Source organism: Miniopterus schreibersii (assembly GCF_964146895.1).
Source record: "Miniopterus schreibersii genome assembly, chromosome: 12".
Lineage (NCBI taxonomy): Eukaryota > Metazoa > Chordata > Mammalia > Chiroptera > Miniopteridae > Miniopterus > Miniopterus schreibersii.
Genome location: NC_138112.1, coordinates 13,393,725 through 13,409,979, shown reverse-complemented (window position 1 = coordinate 13,409,979; position 16,255 = coordinate 13,393,725). Strand labels below are relative to the sequence as shown.

Genomic DNA, 16,255 nt, shown 5'->3' with positions numbered 1-16,255 from the left:
TCTTGTGACTTTTGTCTCATGGCCTCACATTCGTCAAGGACTGTGGTATTAGGCTTATTTTTTCTTTATATCTTAAATTTCAGTATCATCTTGAGTGACTTCAAGGTCAACACAGATGCTGTATTAAAGCGCTAGTCCTGCAGTTCCTTGATCCCCATTGGTCTTAGTCTCTATCTTAAGTCACCCATATCAGTAGACATGTGACTACTTACCTTCTCATCCAACTCCAGATGATGACTAAGTTCTCTCCTTCCTTTCTTACCCTAGTCACTGAAAAGAGTGGCATTTAGCCTGGCCGGGCGTAGCTCAGCAGTTGAGCATCGACCTAGGATCCAGACGATTGGGGTTCGATTCCCGGTCAGGGCACATGCCCGGGTTGTGGGCTCGATCAATGACTCTCATCATTGATGTTTCTATCTCTCTCTCTCTCTCTCCTTTCCTCTCTCTGAAATCAATAAAGATATATTAAAAAAAAAAAAAGTGGCATTTAATCCCTTATTTAACCCCTCTATTTAGTTCCATCACTTCACCAAAATGTCCTTCCCAAAGTCACAATAAACATCTTGTAGTCATATTAACTAAACATTCTCAATATGGAACTAAACCAATTGATCTTTTCATTTTTTTAGTTTTTCCACTAATTCTCTGTTTCTTCCTTCTCAGTCTACTTTATGTTCTTCCTTTCCTCTAACCAAAACTTACATGTTGATATTACTCAGGATTGTAACTTGTGTTCCTTTCTCTTCTCATAGGATGTATTTCACCTGGTTGATCTCACCATTATCAAGAAGTCTCCAATCACCTATACATTATTAACTCAGAAATCTCTGGAGAACTTCTAATCTAGTCCTATGTATTCAATTTCCTACTGGTTATCTCTTTTTGACTTCTCAATTGCCACATGTCAAACTCATTTTTCACTCTACATCCCTACCTCTTCTTGTATTTCATGTCTCAGTGAGTGGCACAACCATTTATCTAATCTCCCAAATTAGAAACATGAAAATCATACTACAACCTCTTTTCTTCACTGTTCTCACATTCAGTTAATCTACATCTTAAATTTCTTGTCTCAAATATTTCCTTACTGTCCCATACTCTTCATCCATGACTGACTTAATTCAATGGCTCATAATTTCTCACTGTTGTCACAATTGTCTCCTACTAAGCCTCCTTGCTCCTTGCCTCACATATCCCCTTTTAGTCCATTTTCTACATGACTGCCAGAGTGATTATCCTAAAATACAAATAACTTGTCAGTATATAAATACTAATTGAAGCCATTGGAATGGCTGAGCATCTAGGTAAAAAGTATGGAGCTGTAGTTTACAACCCTTAGTGTGTATGTGAATCATCTGAAGAACCTATCTAACACAGATTGCTGGACCCCATCCCAGTTTCTGATTCAACAGGTGTGATTGTTAGTTTTGTGTCAACTTGGTTAGGAGTTTAGGAACCTCACAGTTCAGAAATCCAGAAGTCTGACATCAAGGTGTCAGCAGGGTTAGTTCCTTCTGGAAGCTAAAGGAGAATCTGTTCCATGCCTCTCTCCTACCTCCTGGTAGTTACCAGCAAGGGCATTCCTTGCCTTATAGTTGCATCACTCCAATCTCTGCATCTATCTTCACGTGTCCTACCATGTATATTCCCGTGTCAAAATCTCTCCCTCTCATAAAGATACCAGTCATTGGATTTAGGGTCCACCTTGATCCCGTATGACCTTATCTTGTTTACATCCATAAATACTATTTCCAAATAACATTACATTCTCAAGTACCTGACATTAGAACTTCAACATATCTTTTTGGGAGACACAGTTCAACCCATAGCACATGGTTTTGGAGAGTCGAGGAAGGTAGACTAAGCAAAGATTGGAAGACAGTGTTGCGAGTCCTGAAAGGGCTGTGAATTCAGAGTAGCACCAATCTGCATAGGTATTTGAGTGAACTGGGGGTCAAGGAATTTGAGCTGGGAAAGAAGTTAGGAGAGGAGAAATTGGAAGAGGAGTTGGACTTCAAGATCTGAGGATGATAAGCACTTGCAGCAAGCTGGGAGGATTGGGGATTGTAGTCACTGAGTTGGTGTTTGAATTTGTTATGGAGAAGAGGCTCTACCCACAATACTGAGACAGAACAAGGGTTTGAGATGAAGTGGAAACGAGTGGTGAGGACACAACTCAGTGGCCAGAGCTTTCAGGGAGTCTTCACCCGGACACCAAAACTCCCTACGAACTTCCTAGGACGACCAATGGTAGAGATGAGTCAATGAATGTGACCGAGACCAGTAATGAAAACAAGACAGTGATTTGGGGTGCCTGCCCAAAGGTGCAGGGTTTTGTTTTTGCTTTTTCATAAAGGAATGAAGGAGTAATGATCTGGAAATAGCATAGGAAGCAAAGAGAACTTAAAGCCAACAACTGATCCTGAATCTCAGAGGGCACCAGAGTAAGCATGTAGCGGAAACATACGAATTAAAATCCTTGTTACTCCTTTTATTTGTAGAATCAAGAGAAACATTGGATCTGGGTCAGGATGCAGATCATCTTTAATTGGAACGAGAATCCTCCAAATGGTAGTTAGCTCAGGGAATGCAAGGCCATGGCAAGTCTACTTCCGGTGCAACGTGCAAACGGTACAGCCAAAGGATCAGTCACAAGATACACACACAGCTGCCAGGGCCCGTGCCTAAGGTCTAGGAGCAATAGTCAGACTAGTGGGGAGTGAGTCATAAGCTGAGCAGACTGATGTCGACTTTCACATTTTATTCAAAAGTTCCCCAGGGAGACTTTGAGAGACGTAATACCAAGTTTATATGATAAAATATTCTAATTTTATTCAGCAAAATTCACTTCAATATTTTTAAGTTATGGTAGAGAATGGTAGAAATGATCAAGTTCCTAGATCTGAAAAAGCTTTGCCTGCTGTCGCACTTAGGATAGAAAATTGAAAGGTCACGGATGAAAGCAACATGGTCAAAGACAAAGGGAAGAAAAATTTGTGGAATATTTGGAGAGCAGCTTGACAAACATTTAATCATGTTTGTAAGAGAAAATCTTAAAGTAGGCAAAGAATATTTGAGGACTCTGTACATGATACAGAAGGAAATGGGAGACTCATCTCTCTTTTTTTTTTTTTAATATATCTTTTATTGATTTCAGAGAGGAAGGGAGAGGGAGAGAGAGAGAGATAGAAACATCAATGATGAGAGAGTCATTGATCGGCTCCCTCCTGCACGCCCCCTGCTGGGGATCGAGCCGGAAAGCCGGGAATGTGCCCTGACGGGGAATCGAAACCCCACCCCCCCAATGCCTGGATCCTGGGCCGACACTCAACCACTGAGCCACGCCCGGCAGGGCAAGAAGACTCATTTCAGGTAGAACACATTTGTAATATCATTAAGCTGCTTTGTAGTTTTAAACTGCATTTTCATATAGTTATTATTCCATACATGGTGAGAGTCAAGCAGGGCACATATATTTGATGTAATGGAGATAAGAACAATGAGGCTCAGAGACACCTACTGTCCTAGGTCACCCAGCAGGTAAAGTGGAGCTGGGACTGGACCTATGATCTTTCATGTCGTTTATTCTCAGGAGATAACAAAAGCAGTATTTTGAGAAAATCTGTTCTGGAAGTGTCATACAGGGAGGATTAGCTGTATTGGGAAGGAAGGAGCTGAGACAGGAGGCTGCTGGAATACAGGTTGCAAATGCCACATGCTAAGGACTACATGTGAGGTTGGAGGAGGCTGATTTGAAGCATCGGAAGAAGACAGGACTTGATCAACAACTTGGGTAGAATGAAGAAGGCAAAAAAACTCTGGAGCACAGGCAGAGCAGGTACCAGCAAGCCTGTTTTATAGGGGAGGAAATCAAATCACAGGGCAAGTTAAATGCTTTCACAAGTAGTAAGTGGCAAAGCTACAACACATAACTACACCTACAAACTTTCACTACATCTCCTTAGAGCTCTCACACTAAAATCATGGGTTAGGATTGGTATGTCATTCTTCAGGTATTTAGTTAATTAAACTAGCGAGGCACTGTTTCCTTTCTTATAAAAGTAGGCATAAGATGACGTAGCTCAAGGGTTGTTCTGAGGAGCAAATAAAATGATGTATGAAAAGCACACAGCATAATGCAAACACAAATGTTAGGTCCCTTGCCCCCATTCACCATGATATGCTCTCTTCCAGGCTTGATAACTTCAACCCTCATAGCACAAAGCATTACGTGAAATGATCACCTTTCAGAGAGTTAGTATAGGCAAATGTTATTTCTAGGGTAGAAGCATTTATTTGAGTTATAGAAAAATAACACTATGTCAAAGTCAAGGTAACTAAGCAGAAGTATATTTTCCCCTTGTGTATCCATACTCCAATATCACATATGGTTTCAAGGCATTCTTAAATTAACAAGGAACAAACACAGAATCAAGGTAGTATCTGTCAACCAAAGAGATGTATTAAAGCTACAGATCAGCCCTGGAAATCAGAAAATACAAAGTGATCTTGTGCAGTGATGCTCAACTTTGGTGTGCATTAGAATCAGCTGGATTGTGGAAACAGCACCTTCAGGGAACTGAAGGCAAATCACCAGTTTAAGCAAGCCCTTGGTCTCAGAATAAATACCAAAGAGACAGAAAATAAAAACTGCTTCTCAGCAAGGGGCAATGACAAAATACACCATGATATATGAGATCAGCCATTTATTCACTGTTTGAGCCTCAAATTAAGTAATAATATTAGATACTACCCTCAAAAATTGTTCTACAGATTAGGTCAGATAGTGTGTCTACAGATTAGGTCAGATAAGAACTTCCCTAATTCATAACACACAGCTACTATCATTTCATCATCATCATGATTCAGAGGACATCTCCCCCCACCCCCTACTCCCAAAGAGCTGCTATTATTTATTTTAAAAATCAAATAACCACTTATTGAGCTCAAGCTCATGGGCTATTGGTACCATTTTTATACTGGTATCATTTTTACTAGCTTCAACCATTCACTTACATTAAGACTTCAGTACATGGTTGAAATGACAATTTTTATATCCAAATGATGAAAATGGATTCAAAGGAGAAAGGGAACTAAAGCTTTCAAAGTGTGTGTTGCTTCTAGAGCATCAACAGTTAGATGAATGAACTGCTTTTCAAACTGACTCATTTTGGACAGTCTCTGATGTTCCCTATTGTTTTCTGAATCTGGTTATTTATAGGTGGAAACATGGAAATAGAATACCTATAATTTTCATCACTTCCTAAGTTCTATATACTACAGAGTAATGTTTCATAGTTTAAGTTTTTTGGCCATTTAAGTAACTACCCACATAAATATCTGAGGTTTTAATATTGTGAAACTACAAAACTAAGCTCTAGAGGTGCACAGACAGGCTGGGACAAGGTTTCTCACCCTCAGTAACATTGAGATTTGGGACCGGACAGTTCAATGGGGGGGGGGGGGGGCTGTCCTGTCCACTGCCGAAGGTAGGCATCCTTGACCTCTACCCCTACATGCAGCAGCAACCTGCCCCATATCCCAGTTTTGACAACCAAAAATGTCTCCAAACATTGCCCAGTGCCTTCTGGGGGCAAAAATTACTCCCGTTGAGAACCACTGAGCTAGAATTTTACAGACATGATTGTAAACTCTGAGTGCACAGATTAGGCTATGTAATTTTACTAATTTAAGGAGTACAGCACAATAGCTCCTGCTATTCTGTTTATGCTAGGGCACATAATTTTTATATAATATACTACTTAAGCATACAGTTACCCACATACAAACTTTCTTTTTCCTATTGAAAACACTGACATCAAACAGCAGGGAAAACCAGCTAATCCTGCGACCATTTCCATACTACCTGACACAGAGACAAACCTATGGTTAACAAACATTTGCTAACGGAGACCGAGAGAAATCACTGCAAGTGCCCGTCCTTCTGAATCCGGAGTCTCTCTTTCTCTACTTGTAAGCGTTCCTTCTCAATCTGCAGCTTCTCGGATTCAAATTTCAAAAACTGCAGCCTGTCTTTTTCCAGCTGCAAGCGCTCTCTCTCAAGTTTCAACTTCTCCGTTTCTATGTCCTGCGGCTGGAGTACGGACTTCTCTCCTGGACCCAGTTCGTTTTCCAAGGGGGGCTTCTCGGCGCTGACGATGCGCAGCCGCAGCTGCTCCCTCTCCACCTGCAGCCGCTCCTTCTCCAGCTGGAGGCGCTCGTGCTCCAAGTCCAGGTGCCGCAGCCGCTCCTTCTCCACCTGCAGCCGCTCCTTCTCCACCTGCAGCCGCTCGGCCTCGATGTCCAGCCGCCGCTTCTCCAGCTCCAGCTTCTGCTTCTCTATGTTTACAAGCAAGTGGGGCTCGTCGTAGGCGGGCCTCGAAGGCGTTGAGTTCAGGGTAAAAAACTCATCGATGTGGGGGAAATCGGGAAGCTCACTCTCCCTCCGGGAATCTGGGATGACCGACGACAGGATTTCTTCTTCCTCCTCGATCTCAAACTACAAGAGAAAAGCCGTTTTCGTATTATTTCTATTTCATGGTTGTTCATTTGTCTAAATAGTTCTTAAAATGTTGTGCTGTTTGAGGACAAAAAACTTTGAATTTCGAATAATATTTACAATGAATGAGCTGATGTCACTAAACATATAACGGAGAGAAGTACATTTAGGTGAGAAGACAGATTAATGATATAAAGAAAAGAAAGCGGAATGACTTTGTGCTATTTGTAAGTTAACTGGAAAACCGGGAGCGTCTTCCCGGCTGCTGGGCGATGGCTCCCCGCGCGGGGCCTGAGGGCGGGGCGGGCACAGGGGCTCGCGGGCGGGCACAGGGGCTCGCGGGGGGGCAGGGGGCACTCACCTCGGGGCTCCGCGGGTCTCGCTCCTCCTCCTCCACTTTGACCTCGGTCAGGGACCCGCCCGCGTCCCTGAAGTCCGCCACGTTCTGCCAGTCGAAGCCGGCGTCGCCGCGGAAGGCAACCTTGTCCTCCACGTCCTCGGTCAGCGAGTCGTCCAGGTCGGAGGCGGGCAGCGGGAAGCCGGCCACCAGCTTGCCCGCGGCCTTCACGCGCTTGCGCTTCATGAGCGCGCGCCAGTCGAGGTAGCGCCGCTTGACCTCGGCGCCCGTGCGCTGCTCGCCCTCGCCCACGGCGTTGACGCACTGCGCGATCTCCTCCCAGGCCATGCGCTTCATCACGTTGATGGTGGTGTTGAGCTGCTTGGAGAAGATCACCTCCTTCCTCTTCGTGATCTCCTTCAGCAGGGTCTGCGTTTCCTGGACACTGAAATTGCTTTTCCTTTTCCTTTTCAGCTGCTTCATGTTTCGAGCCTAAATGCGGCTTTTAATGTCCGAGGAGATGTGACGAGAATTTGAGGAATGCTACAAAGGGCAAGCAGCAAGGGCGGTCCCTCGTTGGCACTTCGTTTAAATCCGTTTTCTGTCCATTGGTAGCAAAGGCAGGCTGGGTAATTCCTAGAGAGAGAGAAGTCAGTCAACCAACCCGTAACTTCTGCAGTGTACTTCTACCCAGCAAGCTGCACACGTCTATTCTTTAGGGAACACCTCTCAGTGTGGCTCAAAACTGCCCAGTTTGTCTGCCCTGCCAGCACCAGGCCCTCTCCTGGCCGCCGAACTGGCCCCTCCCTGCCACTGCGCGCTCCCGACCCGCTGCCCACTCCCGCTCCCGCGGCCCCTCGCACCCCACGGGCCTGTGGTCACGGCTTCCTGCCGCTCCCCCCTCCCCCTCGCAGGGCACGAGCGCGGCGACGCCGCTCCCCCTGCCGGACACGGACACGGACACGGACACACCCTGCTCCCGTCTGGCCTCCTAGTCCCTCCTCGAGCTTCAGCTCCGACGGGCAGCAGCCGTCCTACAAGTCGCATGGCTCTAACCAAAGCCGGCGACACATCTTCCTCCCGTTCTCGTCCAAAAGCCGCATCTGTGCTAACACACGGCCAAGGCCTCGCGCCCCTTTCCCTGCAAGCTTCAGGATGGGGCCAGGCTCTGCTCACCGCCACCTCCGCAGGGCTCGCAGAGTGTCTGGCACGTGGCGGGCACAGCATAATTTTTTAATGAATGAATGAGCCAGTAGGCCAAAATGACCACTAGTTTGAGATACCAAAAAGAAAAATTCAGACTCTGTAGAATAATTTTAGAGGGACACTAAAAGGCTGGGCAACAAATCAACAAAATTCAGAAACAACTGCAGACAATGTAATTTGATCAGAGAAATGACAACTACTTATATTTTACTATATCTCAAATTAAAACCCATTTTTAGGTTAAGCCTACAAATAAATCCTAAGCTTGGAGTAAAATTTCCTGAAACAATAAAAATATTGTAAGGATACAACAGAATTAAAGGAGGTAGCATAAAAGTGGGAAGGATTATTCCCAGCCACCTCAATTAATCAAAGAAAAAGACCACCAATTAAAATAGAAAAAATTTAGAATTCTTAAACCTTGTGGAGACCAATGCACATTTTCATGGTTCGCCACTGAAATCTGCCCCTCAATGCTCCCCCTCCTTCAATCCAAACCATATAAGCAAAAGCTCCTAACACCAAACAGAAGTTGAATACTATATTTGTTTCTAATTAATGCTTTTAATTATTTGCCTTTCTTTGAAGAACTCAGTACTTTGCAAAGTCCTAGACCACTTTAATAGCAGAGTTGAAGATCATAATATAGGAAAGTAACTGTACTTGGAGCCTCCATAAAATGAACTTTAAAATATTCATGGCAGTTTTCATGTAAATTCTGAATAGGAAAGATCCTCTTGTAAACATTTCTCTTAGACCAGGGGTGGGGAGCCTTTTTTCTGCCAAGGGCCATTTGGACATTTATAACATCATTCAAGGGCCATACAAAACTATCAACTTAAAAATTAGCCTTCTATGTTTGGTAAACATTTAATTGAATTTATTGAATTTTGAGTCCCGCCTGCAGTTGCCTTGGCAGGGCCACACCAAAGGATTTCCTAGGCAGTATATGGCCTGAGGGCCAGATTTTCCCCACCCCTGCTTTAGATAAATTACCCACCATATAACAATGCTGAACAACATAATGGTCAACAAGTTATACAAAATCTGAAAAGAAAAGTTTAAGCAAGTAGGCTATGGCCAATGATGAGCAGGTTATCAGACATATTTTTTAAATGGAATCAGCAGGTTAGATATCCTTAAAAAGAGAATAAAGTTATCTCAAATGCCATATTAAATTAAATATGCATTAACGATGACTTTGTTTCCAAAAGATATAAAATGTCTCAGACTGTTTAAATAATTTCTTGAACCATTTACAAAGCAATCATATTTTTAAGGCAAAAGCATGGTAGAAGTACAAATATCATCAATAGAGGGATGGATGAATAAACTATACTACAGACACATAATAGAATACCTGGATAAATGCCTTACACGAATATGAAGATGGCTTAGAGCAATATTCCTGTGTAAATGATAGAGTTCATGCAAGCCAACAATATCGGAAAGGGAATATGTATGTATGCCTGTGTATACACATTCAAAGCAGCTCAGTTTCCAACTTAGGAACATTTATGAACAGAATGTGCTACACTCTGCATTAGGTCCACTCACCACCTCTAGGGATCATGTGCAATCATTTCTGCCTCAGCCATGTAGCTGTCTGTTAGCCCAGAGCACACTGGTTCTGTTTTACTTTGAGGTGATTAACATTATGTTACAAGTATACTTATGAGGGATTTTTATTACAAAACAATACATTTTTAAAAATTTATTGATTTGAGAGAGAGAGGAAGTGAGAGAGAAAAAATCATTGATTTGTTGTTCCACTTATTTATGCATTCATTGGTTGGTTCTTGTGTATGCTTTGACCAAGGATCAAACCTTTGGTGTATGGGGGTGATGTTCTAACCAACTGAGCTACCCAGCCAGGGCCCCCAAAAATACACTTTTTAAAGTCCCATAAGCGTCCACAAATCTGTTGACTTTTTAAAAAAAGCAAAATACACATATATGGTTATAAAATCTATATAAAGGTACAAAACAAAGTGAAAATCTTTCCACCACCAATGTAATATTAATAATTTCCTGAGATTGAGAAAATCATACATTTATAATAGCATATATATATCTATGAATCTACATTATGTATTACATATTACATGAATACATATTAATTCCATTCACATACATAACTAAAAAGCAATGAAATATAGAGATGTAAATGTATAAAGAAGTGAAAGAATTGAAAACAGAAAAATGAGATGTACATGAATGCATCATAAAGCAAATGAACAGAGGGAATCATGAAGGTAAAAACTTACCAGCCATTATAATAAAAAATAAGCAAGAAATGAAGAAAAATTATGAAATTCTGAAGATATTGCTAGAGCAGTGTCTCTCAGACGCAATGTTTATAAATTACCTGGAACTACACCTTGAGTGACAGGGGTCTAGACTAGTGCAGCACTGTCCAACAGAAAAATGTGATCCACACATATAACTTAAAATGTTTCTGGTAGCCACAGAAAAGCAAAAATGAAACAAATGGTGGAATTAATTTTAACATATTTTATTTAACCCATATAGTCAATATGAATCAATATAAAAATTGATATAAAACCAACATAGCTGGTGTGGCTCAGTGGTTGAGTGTGACCCCATGAACCAAGAGGTTAGATTCCCAGTCAGGGCACATGCCTGGGTTGCAGGCTCGATCCCAGCACAGGAAGCAGCTGATCAATGTTTCTCTCTTATAGATGTTTCTCTTTATATATCCCTCTCCCTTCCTCTCTCTGAAATCAATTAAAGTATAGATATTTTTTAAAAATCAATATAAAAATTATTAATAAGGGAGCTCACATTTTCATTTTTTCCACTAACTATCTGAATCCACTGTGTATTTTACAGTTAGAGCACATCTTATTTTATATTAGCCACATTTTAAGAACTCAACAGCACATAATAGTGCAGGTCTAAAGCACATCAAAATCACCTAGAGAGCTTTTTTAAAAATACCTATGAGCATTTCCCATCTTTGACCAACTGAAACAATCTTTGGAACAGAACCAAGCACTGTGAGTTTGAAAAGCTCTCCAGATCTTAAGCATTCTCATCACACACATACACAGATGTACACACATATACAGTTAAGTATGTGAGGTGATGGATGTGTTAATCATCTTGATCTTGGTAATCATTCCAGAATGTGTTATGTTTATCAAATCATACTGTACACTTTAAATATACAATTACACTTGTCAATTATTCCTCAATAAAGTTAAAAACAACAACAACTCTCCAGATGATTCTCATTCGCAGCCAAGATTGAGAATCACCCTGCGAGAGAATCAGTGTTAAATGTGTACTTCCTCAACTGTGCACAGAGAGGCAAGGTGGAGTGCAAGAGCTATAGCTGCTAAGAAATTTCCCTTCAGAGATCATTAAGGAAAAGCCTCACCTGCCACAAAAGATTAACATCATTGACAAAGCTGGTCTCTTTTTGGAAAAATATGCCCAGTATAATATTATTTACATAAAAGAACATGCCTAATTTTAAGGACTAACACTTCTACTTATTGAAAACATATCAAAGGCATACGAACGAAATCATTTTAGAGTTAAGAAGAAATGGACTGCTCCTTATACACTTACTCATCTTTAGTAGAAAGAATTAAGATAATTAGAAGTATAAATCGGGAACATCCATTATTAGTTTGAGTAATTAAGACACATTGTTTCACTTAATAAATATGTACTGAGCGCTTAAAACCTTCTGAAGGCTCTCCATGTGGAAGGTAAGTTTGCTCTTACTCTCCTTCTCTCCCTACTTACACAGTACCTGAGCTCTACCGATTTATCTTCATATCTACCTCTGTCAGTCTTATCTGTCACCCCCAATACCAACCCCCAATCTACTTTCCCAACCCGCCCTCTCCAACAAACGTGTGTGCACTAGTCATTCTGAAATACCTTTCAATTCTAGATCAGCACTGTCCAATAAAAATGAGTCAAACACATAATTTTAAATCCTCTAGTAGCCACATTAAAAAAGAGGTAAAAATTACTTATGATATACTTCATTTAACCTAATATATAAAAATATCATTTCAATACATAACCAATATAAAAATAACTGAGATATTTTACATTTTTAAATCCCAGTATTTTGCACTCCATTTCACAGTTCGATTTAGACTAGCCACGCACAGACTTATGTGGCTATTGGCTACTGTATTAAACAGCACAGTTCTAGCTTTCATAAACCCTGCCTTAGGACTATCACAGTGCATTCTTTAGCCTATCTTCCTGACTCTCAGGATCTCTGGTCTTTTGTCTGGCCAATGACTACTCATCCTCAGCACTTGGCTTAAATGTCTGTTCCAGGGCACCTTCACTGTTCTCATTCACCTAAGTCTAATGTCTTTCCTACATGCTTCTACTATCAGCTGTATTGTAATCATTTATTTTACATGAGGAGCAATAAGGGATCACATAAGACTAGAGTACTCCCACTATCAATTTACAATCTAGTAAAACCTGTAAAACATATGGACATTAAAAAATTTACATGAAAAATTATAACAGAGACTACAAACTGGAAGTTGTGATGCAAATACAGACTACGAGGCTTGTATGTTAATTCTACCACTTACTAGCTCTGTGATCTTAAGCACATCTCTTAACCTTTTAAACTTATTTCTTCACCTATAATTGGGAAAAATAATAAATTAATACTCATGTTTTGGGGATTCAAAGAGATAATCCAATTAAGAATCTTACAATGCCTAAGATATGGTAAGCCCTCAACAAATATCAGCTATTATCCATGTCCTAGTACAGTATCTGGACACAGTAAGCGAGTATTTCTTTACTGGATGAATAATGTGAATATATGAACAGTGCAACAAGAGAAGTACTAACAAAATACCCTGGATGCTCAGGAAAAGTAGAAAATTTTGGTGGGATTAGGGTATTGTGAGAAGAAATCAGCATTTGATTTGGATCTTATAAAACAGACTAATTAGAGACAGTAATAAAGAGAAACTAGGTTGGGGCCAAATGTCAGCAAATCTTTAATGTTGGCTTAGTAAGACCTTATACTTTGCTAGAAAACTTAAAAGATACAAATGTATCTGTGAAAGTTCACATATTTTTGAAATGCAAGCAGGTTACCTTCTACAGGGAGGCAATGTTACTGTAATAATATATAAACTATAACATACAAAATATAAGTATATAATAATAAACAATGATTACAGTTGTCAAGAGAATCCTAACTTATGCAGATATCCACCATCAGATTTTGCTGCTCTTAGACTATGAGATCAATTTAGTAACTGGATTGCAGTAAACTTGATACCTGGCAGAAATAACAGTCCTCTTAAAACTATGCCTGAGTCAAGATATTTTTACAATTTTGGCAGCAGTCATTTTTACTGCATGTCCTATTTTTTTCCGAGGATTTGTAACTCCATACTCTACCTTACAAAAGTGGTATCCCTTTGTCCCTGACTGTTCTATGCTAAACTGATGAACTATTTCATTGACCAAATGCATTTTAACACATATTTTTAAACTCACTGAAATTGATATTAGGATGTATCTTAGATTCCTAGTCAGTCACGGCTTGTGTAAAATCCTTTGACATCATCTGATTAATATTAGAAAGTACCAAAATTAATGCAAAACTTGAGTTTAAATTTGGTAGCTATGCTTGCAGGGATAGAAACTAACCTTTACTTCCAGGAATGTGGTTTGCTCTCTCCTCTCCTTTACATTTTGGTAGTCATATAACAGAGCTTGGGTTTTCTGTCATCCATTACCCAACTTTTTACTCAAATATTTGTTGAGCTCCAACTATGTGCCAGGTACATATTCCTGGTGCTGGGGATATAATGCCTCATAAAATGTGAAAAGATGTTATTTTAGGTGTCAAATGCTATCCCTTTTATATTGGTGGTGTTCCCAATCTTTACAGAAGGGAATTCAGTAGTTGCAGTCTCTAAAAATTCATAGATCTTCAACGCCCCGTCACAGAGAATAGCTATTTTCCCGAATCCCATCTCACAATCAACCTTTACTGGTTGGAAATAGGTATACTTAATTCACTTACGTAATCCTTTTGAAGATGATGTACCGCCAATGGCATATTATAACTGGCAATTTTTTTCAAGGGCTAACACTTGAGAATGAAGTTCCTAAATATTGCATAAGACGACAGAATTAAAAGATCTGAGGAAAATCGGGCAGTGAATTCTGGGTCCACAAAAAATGTGGGGGTAAGTTCCTTAGGCTACTCAAGAAGAAAAGCATCACAAAAATCTACAAGCTTCCCTGACCGCCCCCCCCCAACACCCATATTCTTAGAGAGCAGCCATTTTCAACCCGTGTGTGCCAGGGTGTGCAGCAGAAATTTTTAAAACATGTGCTATCTGATTATTTAGCCAGGGGGACACTGGCCTCTTTTCCCTTAGATCGTCAAATAAAAAAATGTGGAGAGACAACACAACAGTAGCTCTCCATCGTGAATGAATCAAAATTACACCTATTTTATCCGTCAAATCAGCAAAAAACATATGTTCTGGGGTGCCGCAGAATTTTAGGAATTAATTTGTGTGTGCCGTGAGAGGAAAACGGTTGAAAATCGCTGTTATTCACTTCCCTGCCAAATGAAATGCTCTTCTCTAAAACTTGCGGGAATAACCAAAGTTTACTCAAGGTCACCAATGATCAGACTAATCCAGTACCACTCACTCCCGGCTCCCGCGTCCCTGGCACCGCCCCGCCGCGATCCCGGGGAAGAATCCAGGAAAACGCAATTCCCAGGCGGCCGCCGAGGCGCGGGGGGCGCGCACCTGTCTCGGGCACAGCGCTGCGGCCGCAGCTGGTGGGGGACGGGGCAACCGGGAAAGAGAGCCTCTCTCTGGACGGTAAATGAGAGTCCCGACCAGGTGCCCACAAACTTCTGCAGTCTTCTTTCAGCAGCCCGGGCCCTCCGCACCCTCCCAGGTCAGGCTGCAGCCACGACTGGTACTTCTCCCCGGCGTCGTGATCCCGCGACGCCGCAGAGCCAGGGCCAGAGCGGGGAGCGGGGGACCCAGCCACCTGCCGCCGACCCCATCGGCACCTTCCTCGCTGCGAGGGCACCCACCGTCCGCGGAGCCGCCACCTCCCCTGGGACCGAGCCGCACACCTGCGACCCTGCGGCACCTCCGCCCCGTCGCTTCTAAGAGGTCTAGGAAAAAAGATGCTTCATTGATTCCCCGCCCCCCTACTTCGCCCGCCCCCTCGCCACCACGCATTGGCTGGCGCGGCTGCCGCTCGTTCGGTGCGGCTCGCCCATTGGCCCGGAGGGTACTGCCTTTCTGGCTGACGGCCCGCCCCAGGTCTGGCCTCACAATGGGAGTCGAGTCCCAAACCGGTTCCGGGTTAGTGCCCTGGAGTTCCGCCCCCTTGTGATTCGCGGCCTCCCGCTCGGCGCTCCGTCGTTGGCGCCCAGCTCTGTCCGTCAAGTGTGCTCTAGGAAAGGATTGGCCCTTAGCGATCGGCAGGCTGCTCGGCCCCGCCCGGTTGGGACACCTGCCGCCGCATCTCCAGACTCCACGCTTGTCCTTGACCCTCAACTTTCAACAGGGCGGAGGGGAAGTGGGGTCCTTGCGGAGCCTCCGCCTGTTCCTAGCCCAGCATCACCTTCTGCTCCACCAACTGCCACCAAGGGCGGCCTCCACCATTGCTCTGAGGCTTCCCTTGCCAAGGTCACCTGTGACCCCTTCTGTCTAAACCTAGGCGTCGCTGCTTAGGCCTTACCTTTACTGGAGTCCTCTAACGATACTGGGCTTGTGGACTGTTTCTCCACTGTTTTCCATGACGTGCTTCTCCGGGTTCCCTCCCTCCAGGGCCTCTTTTCCGCTCCCCTTTCGCGGCATCTCCGGTCCTGGCGGCACCGAGGGGCCTGCCTTCCGCGGCCTCCTTCAGCTCCTGAGATCCAGAACCACCTCAGCAGCCCCCTGACTGGCCTCGGCGGCCTCGAGTGCGGCCCGTTCCTCACACTGCAGCCAAGACGCGCTGCTCGGAGTTCTTCTACGGAATCACCCCCATCTTCCCGTAGAGTACCAAGTCCTCGCAGGAGTGCCTTCTGCTTCTCCGTCAGGCTCCATCTGCCCCGGCACCCCCGCAGCCCTCTTCCGTCCCACCCGTTCCTCTGCCCCTCTCAGTTCCCAGACTGGCAGTTCCTCCGGAACTTGGTTTGCACCCCATTGCACTGCTGC

The 16,255-nt window shown here is 42.9% G+C and overlaps 1 protein-coding gene across 6 annotated transcripts; it reads right to left on the bottom strand.

Moving 5' to 3' along the window:
* Positions 1-4,259: 4,259 nt before the first annotated feature.
* On the bottom strand, positions 4,260-15,265 carry MSANTD4 (Myb/SANT DNA binding domain containing 4 with coiled-coils). 6 transcript variants are annotated; one of them, XM_081155744.1, is made up of 6 exons: positions 15,139-15,228; positions 14,101-14,185; positions 12,641-12,692; positions 8,013-8,105; positions 6,861-7,472; positions 4,260-6,499 (listed from the first exon to the last, which is right to left on the bottom strand). In XM_081155744.1, the coding sequence occupies exons 5-6, from the start codon at positions 7,317-7,319 to the stop codon at positions 5,924-5,926; spliced, it is 1,035 nt and encodes a 344-aa protein (XP_081011870.1). In that variant the 5' UTR covers positions 7,320-7,472; positions 8,013-8,105; positions 12,641-12,692; positions 14,101-14,185; positions 15,139-15,228; the 3' UTR covers positions 4,260-5,923. The 6 variants fall into 6 exon arrangements, with proteins under 6 accessions (XP_081011870.1, XP_081011871.1, XP_081011868.1 ...); XM_081155745.1 differs by lacking the exons at positions 8,013-8,105; positions 12,641-12,692 and having other exon boundaries at positions 14,843-15,228; XM_081155742.1 differs by lacking the exons at positions 8,013-8,105; positions 12,641-12,692.
* Positions 15,266-16,255: the final 990 nt, after the last annotated feature.

Excerpts from the sequence above, each read along its gene's own strand:
- MSANTD4 (XM_081155743.1), bottom strand. The coding sequence starts at position 7,319 with ATGAAGCAGCTGAAAAGGAAAAGGAAAAGCAATTTCAGTGTCCAGGAA. Across the intron at positions 6,500-6,860 it reads GAGACCCGCGGAGCCCCGAG|TTTGAGATCGAGGAGGAAGA; the intron begins GTGAGTGCCCCC and ends TTTCTCTTGTAG.